This window comes from Populus alba, chromosome 4 (assembly GCF_005239225.2).
Source record: "Populus alba chromosome 4, ASM523922v2, whole genome shotgun sequence".
Classification (NCBI taxonomy): domain Eukaryota; kingdom Viridiplantae; phylum Streptophyta; class Magnoliopsida; order Malpighiales; family Salicaceae; genus Populus; species Populus alba.
Genome location: NC_133287.1, coordinates 15,276,545 through 15,291,060, shown reverse-complemented (window position 1 = coordinate 15,291,060; position 14,516 = coordinate 15,276,545). Strand labels below are relative to the sequence as shown.

The window sequence follows — 14,516 nt, the reverse complement described above, 5'->3', positions numbered from 1 at the left end:
TGGCATAAATTTCAGCTTCATGTTTAGGTATATAAAGAGAAAGTTGTGAATAAAAAACTAAGTATTTTATTATTATTAATATAAACATCCGAGCTAGCTTACACGCATCTCGACTAATTTTATAGACCTTGAAATTAACGACCATATAAATCTCTAATAACCCTGAGATTTGTGAGACTCAAACTAATAATCTCTAGGAAATAAATCTAAAACTTGACCGATTAAATTACATCTCTCAAAGTTAAAAAATTAAGTTAATAAAAACCCTACATGTTGTTGTAACCACCCTTGTCATCAATAGGACATCAAAAGCAGTCTTGGACATGGTATCCAAATTCAATTTTCAATCTTTTCTTCATAATTGATAGCGGGACTAGATCTGAAACTGGGCGATGGCTTGCTTGAAAATATGTTTCGAGGGTAAAGTACTGGTGAAAATTAGAATATCTCATAAGCAAAAAGTTCTTGATCACAAAATAATTTTGTTTTTGAAACTATATCCACTATACCATACAATTTCATGACAGCATTCATGAAGAGATTGTCTAGCTGCTCATTATGCATGATTACCCCTAGTAGGGCGGCAAACATGATTTCTTTTACGCGCATGGTCTTCATTATGGTGCTGTGTCCGGCAGGCATAACCATACCAGCAATCTTCCCTGTTAGCTGCTTCTGGCGGAAGGAGCTGTGATGATGCAAACACAAACACAGCACAGTTTCTAAAACTCGAAAATTGAAAAATATTCGTAGGCCACAAGTTTATACACTGCTTAATACTATATACTTACATATTTAGGCAGTGAAATCCGGAACCAGTACAGCAGAAAGGAGATCAATTTGTCATAACAATCACTGCATTCAGAAATAAACCAAAACATTTAACATTTACGATTAAAGTAAAGAACAGCAATAACAGCCACAACCACGATAATTAACCTTACAGTTGTTTAAGCAGGTTTAGGGAGGAATCCACGTTAAAAATTGTTCATAAAGATTATATCAATTCAAAACTTGTCAAATGATCACATCACCATGAAATTTTAGCACTATCTAATTCCACCTCTTGGAAGACAGCGGAGTTTTTGTCACTACACAGTAATTTAATTAATGTTTCATGAATTTAAGTACTAACTAATTCCACATCAAATCCTCCATGTGAGAAAATAAAAGGTGAGTCCTTACTTGCAAACATGGGTTCCAACAGTTATCATCTCAGCATGATTCAGTGGCATCCTAGTTCGATCTGCAGCAAGAGTTAAAAAACCAACCAAAATTAAAATTCTAGTGACATTTTAGCTTGAAAACACACAGAAAATCCTTTCTTTCTGCAACAGAGACAACACATCATTACCCATTTCCAACCTTTGTCCTAAAATAACCATAACAGTTTCATGGAACATGAAGTACAAGATACATTCCAAAATACTCCAGAATTTTATTTCAAATTAACAGTACCACTAAAGATATTTATGTATGTTGTTGCATCCCCTTCCAAAAAAAACCTTACACAAGGGTAACTGAATTTGGGACCTTACAAACTCAGTTTTTTTAACTATTAAGTTGGGGTAAAGAATCAACCAACACACCAATTTCTCTGTTGTTCAACTTCCCAATCCAATCTGAAATAACATCCTGCAGTGTTTTTCCCATCTGTCCAATACACATTTCTGTGATCTATAAAACAAAAAAAGTGAGTCACTCTTATCGAACTTTGTAAAGTTCATACATTTTGGAAAAGAGAAATTCATACATCCTGTTCATGCCGGTTTTTTTCATGTGCCAAAAATGGAATCCTAGAGACAGCATGCTCTGAGATCTGCAAAGCACAAGATTATGGAATATTAACAAAAGCATACAAAGCCTAAAATGTTCACAAACCTGATGCCTCCAGAAGAAAAGGCATCTTATTGTTATGGAGAAATCACAATAAAACTTTGAAATTATCATGGTTTCCATAGAACAACTAAGGCCAGGCATTTAAAGAAAGAGTAAATAAGGATCATGGAAACGAAATCGAATCACAAATCAAATCAGATTAAATAAAAATAAGTGCTCAAATAATCTAGAAGAAAGAACATTTGTTTGCCAGAAGAGGCAAGAAATGTTGAATAGTAAAGAGAAGATATACACACAAGAAAAAAAAAATTCTGCAAGAAACTCCATATCTGGTGTAATAGATGAAGTCAACAGCATCATCATCTGTAGCAGAAGGTAGGAACACTAGTGAACTATTTAGAGACAGGTGCATTAAGTGAATGCCCAAAGTTTTTAAAAAATGAAAAAAAAAATAGTTAAAAGGTAAGAGATATGTATATATATATATATACACACACATGTGAGAAACTGGGATTGTGAGATAGACAAACAATTAAGGGGCTAGGAATATACCATGCAGGTGGAGTAAAATTATATAGAAAGGGTTTAGACCAATAGAAATAAGAAACTGACAAATTAAAAGACACTTCTCAAAGAAACATACAGGGAGAGGTGTCCACATGATAGCAATCCTATTGCAAGTGAGAACTGTTTAGAAAGGACTGCAACTAGAAAAGACTACGAATAAGAGAGCACATACTGGTTTAAAATTCTCATGGCTGCAAATAGAGTGAGTGTCACTGCTGGAAACACCTTGAGCATGCCAATAGGCACCACAAAATACTCTATCACATCCCAAACCTGCAAGAAGGGAGGAATTAAAAAGGAATTATATCTACTTTCAGTAAGTTCACAGTTGATAAAAAAGTGCTGATCCAATATTATTTCTCCTCAAAATTAAATCTATAGACTCAAAAGTAAACCTAAGAATTCATTAATAATTTGAAGCATTCTCGTAGCTTCAACACCAACTTTAACAGACTTTATTCAAAGGATTGATGAGCATAAAATATGGAAAAAAGGGCCTAAATTAGAAAAATACATAAGAGAACCGTAAACCCAACACTTCATCCAAGAATAATTAAGAAGCAAAGGCAAATCATGACACATACAGTGCTGTGGTACTCCAATATCAGCTCGAGAAGGCATCATCCCTCCACAGGCTTGGCACTGTACGTGAATTGTATTCTGATTGCAGTAGAAGCCACTGTACTCAGTACCTGATTGGTATTATTGAACAATTAGATAAATAATGGATCCAAAACAAAAGGACTGCATATTAGAAACACATCCAAGGCTAACATTCTTATAACCAGTTATTTAAAGTTCACATGATTGACTGCTCTCAAGATTGAAAACATGCATAAGATTATGTAAAAAGCACCAAAGTCAAATTAAACAAAGAAAAAGAAAAACAATGATGAATAAAATTTCTAACTGAAACTATTTTTCTGCTCTTTGATTAGCAGCACTAGCATCTCATATGCAACATAGAATTCTGTCAAAAATTAAAGATAGAAAAGTAAGTTTTTGTTGTACAAGAAGCTCCAAGCACCATTCATTTAGTATGGAAGCTAACTTTTTCATTTAGACTCCCACAGCTGATTATATTCCTGTTTGTGAGCACGTTTAACACATCCATGAAAAAGGAACAAGAACAAGAATATCAAGGTGGCTACACCACTACTCATGACAGTCGCATCATTGTCACACTAGCATAAATATCAACACCCATCACCATCTTGTGTCAGTTGGTTTCAATTCAGTAGAATGTAACAAACTCAGATGTGAAAACAACGGAGCTTTAGTTTTACCTAGGGTTTTTCTTCCCATGTTCAAGAACCCTATGGAGACTCTGTCTAAATTCTCATAACAGATTAGTAAAATGGACCATTTGGAAGGAACCCGGCACAAATTATCTAGAACACAATGGAGAAGAAGTTGAGAATGATATCAAAATGACCATGACCATGATATCACACACATAAGGAATGATCTTTGATAGATTGATCTACATGAAGATCCAAGCTTCAGCAGTTGTGTGTATGGAACACCATTATAAAATATCAAACCCACAACAAGTTGTGCGCCAGAAATTGGCTCATATTTTTCTTCTTTAAGAATGGAACACGCTATTTTCCTTCCAAGGGTTCCAGTATTGTCAAGCGATTATATTCCAGAAAAATGATGTGATTTATAAACAAGTAATTGTAAGAGAAATTAAAACTATTACCACATTGAGGACATGGGAAATCTGCAACTTCATTTTCAGTATCCAAAATTGAGTGTGGCCTCTTTCGACGACGCTTTTTTCCAGTTTGAATGATCTAATGTGCATCAGAAGTTAAAAAACTGTAATGATCTGATACTCGTCAGAACTTAAGTTAACTAGTTAAAAGCACCATTCTATATACAGAAGATATGCAGACCAAAGACAAACAAATAGTGTCCCAACAATTTGAAATAACCACAAAAGATGCTGCAATGGAAATGGAAATCTATCAATTGAAGATACGAGAAAAAACTATTTGTGATGTGTATTACAAAAATAAATATTACTAAGCATCCATTATCTCAATTAATCAGTAATATTTGGTTAGAAATCATTTTCAGGACAGATAAAGTTTGAGGCAAGCATGCAACTAAGCATTGCATGTCTCAATCGTATATGAGATATATGACATGTATTCGTCTCTCGTAATTCAATCCCAGACATGACATCAACATTTCATATACTTGTATCAAGTATCATAGCTTCAGACATAAAATTACTTACAAGATTTGATTTTATTGATGCATAGGAATCCAAAAGAATTATTTCTTCATCTGACCGCTTTAGTGAAGAATCGGCTTGCAATACATCCTAAAAAAAGAACAATCAGCAACTTTGTTACTATTACAGTTAAAAGTAATATCCATCAACCTTGAGCATGCTATAAAAAGAAAGGGGCATGCCCTTGAAATTTTAAACTCTCAAACATGTATCAGAAAACAGGCATGAAATGAAGATCCAAGTATGAAGGGTTAAGAGTTTGCACCATTGGCTAAAAATTGCAAGACGCAATCAATAAATTTTAAATGATGATATATCAGTGTACAAAATTAAGAAAATAAGAGTATATATACATGAACTTGCACAAGAAATTAAATCCTCTAAGCAGTAATGCTTTGACTTACACTCAATTTTTATGTTATCTATGTTATTGGCATTCTTTCAGTTAATGCAATTATATCAGGTAACCATAATCATCATCCAGAATCACAGACAAGTAGAATAGCAGAATTATAAACAAATTAATGCAGCATTAGCACTAACATTAGGCAATGAAACTATAAAACAAATTATATAGCAGATATTCTGACAAATGTGAAAGAAAATCAATAAGAAAAGTTTTATATATTTCAAGTAATTGCAAAATATGATGCTAAGGCAGCCTAAAACAAATAAGTTAATCTACCACCTTCAAACAAAAGGGAAATAGACAAACAAAGGGGAATACATGTCTCAATCCATACAGGCACATAAAATGGCTTGCACAGAGATGTAAAATGTTCGCCAAGGAATTGAGTAAAACTTAAGGTATATCACCTCCTCTATACTATGCAGAAAGTGGTTTCTACCAACAAACTGTACTACTGCTCTACACTGAGGACAGAGCACACTTGCATGCCTTTCTTGCGATCTCCTCAGCCATTCTGAAAAGCATCCATTGCTGAGTTGCATAGGACAAGTAGATTATAAATCAACAAGTTGAAAGTACAATTCTATTCTACTAAAAAGAAGCCATAAAATAAATCACAAACCAGAAGTTATGAAGACAAGGAGCAACAGTAACAACATCATGCCATACGCTTAAGCAAATGCTGCATTTTGCATGCTCAGCATCTATACTGACCTGGTGGAGAAAAAACAAAACCAAAGAACATCAGCACACTTGTGGTTGGCAATGGCACACCAGAAGAAATTTAAAGATTCCAAATATGATTAATCATTCACCTTTAACCATCTTGTGAAAGACTCTCGAGGCATTAGTTTAAATCTGTAGCTCAAATATCCTAGAGATGTAACAAATAAAAAAGCCATTTTATAAGAGATAGTTAGTATCAAATGGGAAACAATTGCATTCCAGAAGCATATTCTCAACAAAACTCAGCCCCAGATGATTAAATATCCCAATTGGAAGTGCATCTGAAACCTATCCAATTGTCAATTATACCAAGTAAATTTATGCATCCCATAAAAAATCATCAAGATAATGTTGTCGCTAGAGGAAACAGAGATCAAATCACATTATAATGTGACCATATGGAAGAAACTAAACTTATCTCTAATTCTTTTTTAAACAAATGTGGAATACAATGCTGGGAGGGCTGTTCCAGTTACCATCAAAATAAAAACAATAATACCCAAATGAGGTTAAACAAAAGTACAGACAAGCAATTGAAGTTGCTGTGTTTTCTGAAACTTAGCTCCAGATAAATTGACAATATGAGTAAAAACATTTTTTATTGGCTGCAGGATCTATTCAAGTAAATTATTGTAAAGAAGAAATAATAAAATTAAAACAATGTAAAAAACTTCTGACCTTCTCTGGCAGGGCCAGGAATAATTTCACTTCCGCAATTTATCACTACATCATCTTCATTTTGGACAGTGGCCTCATCAACAAGTATTGTATTCGAGCTGTATCAGAAACAACAGACAACAACCAAAGCGACAGAATTTGAGAATCCCTGATCAACTAAAAGATGCATGTATCAGTCAATAGTTATGAGTGATATGATTCATCATTCAGAAACTAGCATTCAAAATCTCCTATCACCACAGTTACTCCAATAAATTGATTGTCTTTTGGATAATGGAAAAATGATTTGCTAATCGATAGGGCCAAAAGTCATATCACCAGCCTTAATGGACTTAACTATGGTACTAAAGACAGAATGTTAGTAATAACTCAACAAAGACAATGAGCTTAACTCTATAATTGGCTTAAGAATATCTGCAATTAAAAAACAATGCTCGGATCAGTAAAGCAGCTCTTTGTCTCCTACAAGAAGACAACCGTTTGCCTGTGATTTAATGAATTGTCTGGTAATTCAGTCAATAGTATAGAAATTCATGTTTTAGATTCTCAGGTGGGTTATTACTAAATTATATCAATCTCTATAAATAAAATCAATTTATTCATGATATCAGAAAATAAATATAAGTTTTAACTAGTAAATACAAATCACCTCTTATTTTGCATCATAGCAGAACTTTGATCTGAATTCCTTGTTATTTTGCACCATTCATGCTTCTCAAGAGAAGAAGATGTAATCTCTGAGCAGATTACCATCTCATTTGACCTTATCTCAACATCAGAATATCTTGAGTCAGATGGTACTGCAACAAAGAATAAATCAATTAATTTTCAAAATCCCAAATCAGAAAAGTTTGTTGTCAAACCCTGTAGTTTATTCTCTTTGCTTTAAAAGTTTGTGTTGCAAATGATTGAATGTAGCCTTTTCAATAAGAAAAGAACGCATATGATTCTCAGCATCCACATTATCAACCAGAATTGTCTACAAATTGGAGATGCGATGAAAATGCTATCATTTATATAATTGAACAAGTCTAAGGCTCCAGTATTGGCAGTTCAAACTTCTAAAGAACCTCAATTCAAAATGGGAACTCTATAGTATTTCATACAATGTTAATCACGAAAAGGCTACTGTTCATAACAAAAAGTATTGAATTAACCAAAAGGGTTTCTTTTTATCATTCATGATTTATGTTAAAAAAGGCTCCCTACTTTCTAATTCCAATGTACTCGCACTACGATCATATTCACTCGCATTCAAGAAAAACACTTAAGAACAGTAACAATCCCTCCACAAACACGCAAGCACAAATACATTAACAGAAGCATTAAATTGAACTTCCAAAAAAAAAAAGTAGAATGCAGCGATGAATTAAAAACCCAAACCCAAGAAAGTTTCTTTCTTTGTTAAATTTCCCCATCTGGTTTTCTCTCAATTCAATTTAACTTCCAAAAAAATGTCAGCTTCAACACTAAAATTCACTAAAAAAAGTTTCTATAAACAAACAAAGGATAACATATGAAACAACACTAAAACTGTAGAAATAACGATGAGGAAAATACCAAGTTTGGCCCAGACTTCATTGGAGGAGGAGGAATTCGAACCAGAAGAGCATTCACCAAATTCCATTGATTGCTTTCTTTAAAGGGTTTTATTTGTAACTCAAAAGAATGAGTAAAGTTTGTGTCTTTGGAAGAATTTGATTTCTGGGTTTGGAATTTTGATTTTCATAATTTATAAAGACGGAAGAGAAGGGAAGAAGCGTGCATAGGAAGGAGATGTATCTATCAAGTTCAATTAAATTATTATTATTATAATTATTATTATTATTAGAATTAGAAATTAGAAAAAAATATACTAAAAGACATCAGTTTTCACTGTAGCAATCCAGGTGAAAGGCTAAATTGTAACTTTCTTTTTTTTTTTTTCCTATTTTTTGAGCTATTTTTTTCTTTAAAAAAACAATTTTATTCACAAAAAAAGGCTGAGTTGTATTTTTTTTTTGTTTTTTTCTCTTTTTTTTCCTGGTTTTTGAGCTATATTTTTTTTCATTTTTTTTCTGTGCCTTTCAATTTTGTTTTCTTCTTTCTTTGTATTTTTTCTTTTAATAATTTTTTTTAATTTAGTTTGTTAATGTTAATTTTTTTCATTTAGTTATCAAACTTTCATGACATTGATCCCGTGTTTAATAGGTTAACTTGATTTCACGAGTTAACCAAGATTTTTTTTTTTTAATTAATTTTTTTTTGTTTACTTTAGTTTGTTAATGTTAAATTTCTTTCTATTTAGTTATCAGAATTTTATGATACATATCTCAGGTTTCACGGGTTAACCCAGTTAATTCTAGGCTAACCCGTCCATTTTTATTTTTTTTTGTTAATGTTAAATTTTTTTTTGATTTAGTTATCAGATTTTCATGACACGGATCTCGGGTTTAACGAGTTAATCTAGTTTGCGAGTTAACCCGAGGTTTTTTTTATGTTTTTTTCTTTTTCATTAATTTTTTTTGTTTAGTTTAGTTTCTTAATATTAAATTTTTTTCTATTTAGTTATCAGACTTTCATAACACATATCTCAGGTTTTATGGGTTAACCAAGTTAATTCTAGGTTAACCCATCCATTTTTTTTTTGTTTTTTTTTTAATACTAAAATTTTTTTTATTTAGTTATCAAACTTTCATAACACAAATCTCGGGTTTAACGAGTTAACTTGGTTTGACAAGGTAACCCAGAGTTCTTTTTTTCTTTTTAATTAATTTTTTTCGTTTAGTTTAGTTTGTTAATGTTAAATTTCTTTCTATTTAGTTATCAGACTTTCATTACACATATCCCGAGTTTGACAGGTTAACCGAGTTAATTCTGGGTTAACCCGTCAATTTTTTTTTTTCTATTTAATTATCAAATTTTCATGATGTAAATTCTCGGTTTGATAGGTTAACTTGGTTTGAAAGGTTAAACCAATTAATTTAGATTTTTTTTTTTCCTTTTTCTTCATTAGTTTTTTTCTTATTATAGCTTTCTTTTCTTTTCTTTTTCTTTTTAATTAATATTTTTTTGTTTAATTTAGTTCATTAATATTAAATTTTTTTCTATTTAGTTATCGACTGGTGCTTTCAATTTTTTTTTCTTTTTTGTTTTTTTGTTGTTTTTATGTCTTTGACTCTGAAATGCAAGTGCAGTCCACAATGAAAAGGTTTATGCATTTTGTTTTTTTTTTACTTTTTATTTTTTAAAAAAAAATTTGGTTTGTTTATGTTAAATTTTTTTTCTATTTAGTTATAAGACTTTCATGACATAGATCTCATGTTTGACAGGTTAGCCCAGTTAATTCAGATTTTTTTTCTTTTTTTTTCATTAGTTTTTTTCTCTGTATAGGTTTTTTCTTCTTTGTTTTTCCTTTTGTAACTAAATTTTTTAATTTAGTTTGTTGATATTAAAATTCTTTCTATTTAGTTATTAGACTTTCATGACACGGATCTCAGGTTTGATAGGTTACCTAGTTAATTTAGATTTTTTTTTTGTTTTTCTTCATTAGTTTTTTTTTTCTTTTAACCCAGTTAGTTTTTTTTTTTTTCCTTTTGCTTTGTTGCCTTTTTTATGCTATTGACTGTGGACTGTAGAGTGCAGTCCATAGTGAAAACCGATGCTTTTTGTTTTTTTTTTCTTTTTAATCAATTGTTTTTGTTTATTTTAGTTTGTTAATGTTTAATTTTCTTCTATTTAGTTATCAAACTTTCATGACACGGATCCTGAATTTAACAGGTTAGCCTGTTAATTCTAGGTTAACCTCTCAATTTTTTTTTCTATTTAGTTATCAAACTTTCACGACATGAGTCCAATATTTGATGGGTTAACCTAGTTTGAAGGGTTAACCCAGTTAATTCAGATTTTTTTTTCTTTTTCTTCATGTTGGTTTTTTTTTTATATATATGTTTTTTTTTTTTACTTAATCTATTTGATTTTTACATTTTTATGATATAACCTTGCAGCCAGACCCACATCCAAGACTATTGAGTTTGATATTGCAGTCAAACCCATTTAAACTTGGATCATGCAAGTTTAATATTATTACTAATATTATAAATATTACTCTTAAGTCAGACATTGTAGCCAAATCCAAGATTCTTGGGTATAGCTTTACAGAAAGACCTAATACTTTTAAATCTTAGTTTTTTATATATTTTTTGTCGCACCCGACATCGAGGCGACCACAAAAAATAATTCTCTTGAATTATGGAAAAAGAACAGATTTCTGGCATCCGGTTCTTTTAGGAAAAAAATGTCTTGTTTAAGGAGTCGCCACCTAGTATTATGGTCACTAGGAACCCTAACTGGTCAACAGAGATTCTATGGTTCGGGACTGGTTACGTAAAAGGGAAGATATTATCACCCCTTAAACGTTCTGCCTAAGGCAAACTGCATTGTTGTTTTTGTCTTAAATTGCTAATTTTTTATTGGTTTATGTTTTGACGATTTATTCACAATATTCCTGACTCTGGCGCCAGTGAATATTTAACTACGGATAATTCCAACTCTGGCGTTGGTAAGTATTACGTAGTTAATAAAATAAATTTAGATTAATATTTTTAGATTCTGGCTCTAAAACTAGTGAATAAACTAAATTTACGCATTCACATATTTTTTTATTTTTGTTTATATAATTAAATAGAAAAGGACAAAAATAAAATAAAATAAAATCAGTGTTTTTATTTTATTCCCGACTCTGGCGTCAGTGAATAAATAAGTAAAAAAAAAAAATTTTTTTTTTTTATACATGCACATATATGTTTTTTGCTAAATAAAAAAATAACGAATAAAAATAAGATAAACTCAAACCAATATTTTATTCCCGACTCTGGCGTTGGTGAATAAACCAGTAAGTTTATAATATTTTTATTCATGCATACAAATATTTTTTATTTTTTATTTCTCCTATTTTTATTTTTTCTATTTTTTCTAAATTTTCCTATTTTTTATTATTTTTTGGGCTGGGCCCAGCTCAGCCCACATGGGCTGGGCTAGACCCAGCCAGCCCAGCCCGGTCACTGGCCTAAGCCAGTGACCCGGCTGGGCTACAACACGCATGACCCAACGTCATGCGTGCATGGCACCGTGGGAAGGTAATTAATTACCTTCGCACCGTGCCAAAATGCACTGAAATCTCCAAAGTTAAAGAACGAAGAAAACAGAGGAAGCTTACCTTGTTGCAGGTTGCTTCGTCGGAGTGTCAGCGTGTCAGGCGATGATCAGCGGTGGCGCCCGTCAATAGTAAGCCAGAATTCCTCCTTCGACCTCTTCCTAACTGCCTTCTGTTTCCTCTGCCCTCGTCCGAAAAGTTCACCCGTGCTCTGTTTTTTTTTTAAATTCTCTCTACTCCCTCTCGGTTCGTTTTTGTGTTCCTGTTTTAAGCTGGTATAGGTTGGGAAAAGGTTTACTCCTGGTCTGGGGTTTAAACAAAAAACTTAGGAGCCTCTCTGGTTTATTTGTATCGGTATCGTTTTCGGTTTTGGTTTCCTCTCTCTCTACAACTCTGCAACCAGCCTCTGCTCTCGGTGCTGCTTGGCTTATATAGGACTCGGCGGGTTGGTAACGGGTGGTAGGCTGAGGAACGACCACCATTAAACGCTCATAACTCAGGCCAACGAGCGACCATTACTGCTGCAACGTTCGGCCTCCTTTACTGTGGAAAACGATCGCTGGTTTAAAGAAGAAGATGAACAGCGTCTTCAAAACGACGCCGTTTTGGAGATAGCAGTGGCCATTTTCACTTTGACCCGCGAAATTTCAAAACTTTTGTAATTACGCCCCTAGTTTAAACGGTAATTAGCCCCCTGCATTTACGCGCCTTTTTCAATGTAATCCTTGGATTTTAATTTCGCAATTTGGACCCCAATCGTTAATATTTCTTCAATTAAGTCCCTGATTTCATTAATTTAATTAAATCCGAGTCCAATTAAGTATCAAAAATGATCAATTCTCCAATTAAACCCTTAATTGGATTAATTAAATTAATTCCAAGCTTCATTAAGTCTCAAAACTTATTAACTCTCCAATTAAATCCTTGATTGGATGAATTAAATTAATTTCAAGCTTAATTAAGTCTAAAAATTTATCAATTCTCCAATTAAACCCTTAATTGGATTAATTAAATTAATTCCAAGCTTAATTAAGTCTCAAAACTTATTAATTCTCCAATTAAACCCTTAATTGGATTAATTAGATTAATTTTCAAGCTTAATTAAGTCTCAAAACTTATCAATTCTCCACTTAAATCCTTGATTGGATTAATTAGATTAATTTCAAAGTTTAACTAAACCCTAAAACTTCCAATCATGTTGCCCTTAACCCAAATTTTAATTAATTCTTCATTTATTTTATTTTTATTTGTTTTTTCATTATTTGTTTCAGCATTTTTTCAGTAAATAAAATATTTAAAATAAAAGGGTCAAAAATTTGGTTATGACATTTTTTATACAAAAAACATTGACCTGCGGCATCGCGCGGGTCATCTAACTAGTAACAATAGCTAACACTGCTCAGTGTTTCACTATGCAAGTCCACAGTGAAACGATGAGTTGTCTTCTTTCTTTTTTTTTTTTTTTTTTTTTTGCTTTTTACTTTGTTTTTTATGCTTTTTTTTTTCTTCTTTCTTCTTTGTTTTTTTTTAAGTTGTTTTTTTTCTTTGTTTTTTTTTAATCAATTTTTTGTTTTTAATTTTTTTTTGTTAATGTTAAATTTTTTTCTATTTACTAATCAAATTTTCATGATACAGGTTTTAGTTTTGATGGGTTAACCTATATTTTTTTTTCTGGTTTTTTTTTTAATTAATTTTTTTCGAGTGCAGTCCGCTGTGAAACGCTTAGCTATCTTTTTTTTTTTTTGCTTTGTTTTTTTAAGATTTTTTTTTCTTTTTTCTTTGTTTTTTTTAAGCTGTTTTATTTTCTTTGTTTTTTTTTTAATGAATATTTTTTTTTGTTAACGTTTAATTTTTTTCTATTTAGTTATCAAATTTTCATTACATGGGTTCCGGGTTTGACGCGCTAACCCAAATTTTTTTCTTATTTTTCTTTTTAATTAATTTTTTCGTTTAATTTAGTTTGTTAATGTTAATTTTTTTCTATTTATTTATCAAACTCTTATGACACGGATTACAAGTTTGACAGGTTAACCAAGCTGATTCTGGGTTAACCCGTAAATGTTTTTCCAATTCAGTTATCAAACTTTTATGACACGAATATCAGATTTGACAGGTTAACCTAGTTTGAAGGGTTCACTCAGTTAATTCAGATTTTTTTTTTCTTTTTCTTCATTAGTTTTTCTCTTCATATAGGCTTTTCTTTCTTTTTCTTTTTTTTTTAAATTAATATTTTTTTTATATTTTTTTTTTTTGCTTTTTTAATTATTTTTTTTTAAAATTTAGTTTTGTTAAATATTAAGTTTTTTTTTTTCTATTTAGTTATCGAACTTTTCATGCAACAATCTTAACCAACCCTGGTTGGATTTTTTTTTTTCATTTTTTTCATTTTTATTAGTTTTTTTTTCTTCTTTCCAGTTTTCATCTTTAATATTGTTAACACCTTTTTTCTTTGTTTTTTAGGCCTTTTTTTTCTTTTTTCTTTGTTTTTTTTTTAAATTTTTTTTTTTTTATTTAATGTGGTTTTTTTAATATGTTTTTTTTTCTTTTTTTTTTTTTTTTCTGTTTTTTTTTCAATAGGTTTAAATTTAGGTTAACCCAGTTAAATTCTTCTTCAGTTAAGTACTTTGTTTTTCTTTTAAAATTAATATTTTTTTTTTTTTTTTTTTTTTTTTTTTTGCAGTGCTCATTGTTTCATTGTACAAGTCCACAGTGAAACGCTGAGATGTTTTCTTCTTCATCTTTTTTTTTTTTTTTTTTTTAGGCTGTTTTTTTTTATCTTTTCTTTTCTTCTTTTTTCTTTGTTTTTTTTAAGCTTTTTTTTTAATGAATGTTTTTTTTTTTAATTTTTTTTGTTAATGTTAATTTTTTTTTTTAGTTATCAAATTTTCATGATACATGTTTTGGGTCAATGGGTTAAC

At 30.9% G+C, this 14,516-nt stretch overlaps 1 protein-coding gene across 2 annotated transcripts; it reads right to left on the bottom strand.

Moving 5' to 3' along the window:
* Nucleotides 1–324: 324 nt before the first annotated feature.
* LOC118050786 (uncharacterized) lies at nt 325–8,254 on the bottom strand. 2 transcript variants are annotated; one of them, XM_035061248.2, is made up of 16 exons: nt 8,025–8,254; nt 7,114–7,264; nt 6,465–6,562; nt 5,876–5,934; nt 5,683–5,774; nt 5,468–5,591; nt 4,655–4,741; nt 4,112–4,205; nt 2,991–3,098; nt 2,579–2,679; nt 1,754–1,819; nt 1,590–1,677; nt 1,186–1,246; nt 792–855; nt 515–688; nt 325–428 (listed from the first exon to the last, which is right to left on the bottom strand). In XM_035061248.2, the coding sequence occupies exons 1-15, from the start codon at nt 8,089–8,091 to the stop codon at nt 557–559; spliced, it is 1,392 nt and encodes a 463-aa protein (XP_034917139.1). In that variant the 5' UTR covers nt 8,092–8,254; the 3' UTR covers nt 325–428; nt 515–556. The 2 variants fall into 2 exon arrangements, with proteins under 2 accessions (XP_034917139.1, XP_034917138.1); XM_035061247.2 differs by having other exon boundaries at nt 413–688.
* Nucleotides 8,255–14,516: the final 6,262 nt, after the last annotated feature.

Excerpts from the sequence above, each read along its gene's own strand:
- LOC118050786 (XM_035061248.2), bottom strand. The coding sequence starts at position 8,091 with ATGGAATTTGGTGAATGCTCTTCTGGTTCGAATTCCTCCTCCTCCAAT. Across the intron at positions 5,592-5,682 it reads CCTTGTCTTCATAACTTCTG|CAATGGATGCTTTTCAGAAT; the intron begins GTTTGTGATTTA and ends TATGCAACTCAG. Across the intron at positions 689-791 it reads GGATTTCACTGCCTAAATAT|CTCCTTCCGCCAGAAGCAGC; the intron begins GTAAGTATATAG and ends GCATCATCACAG.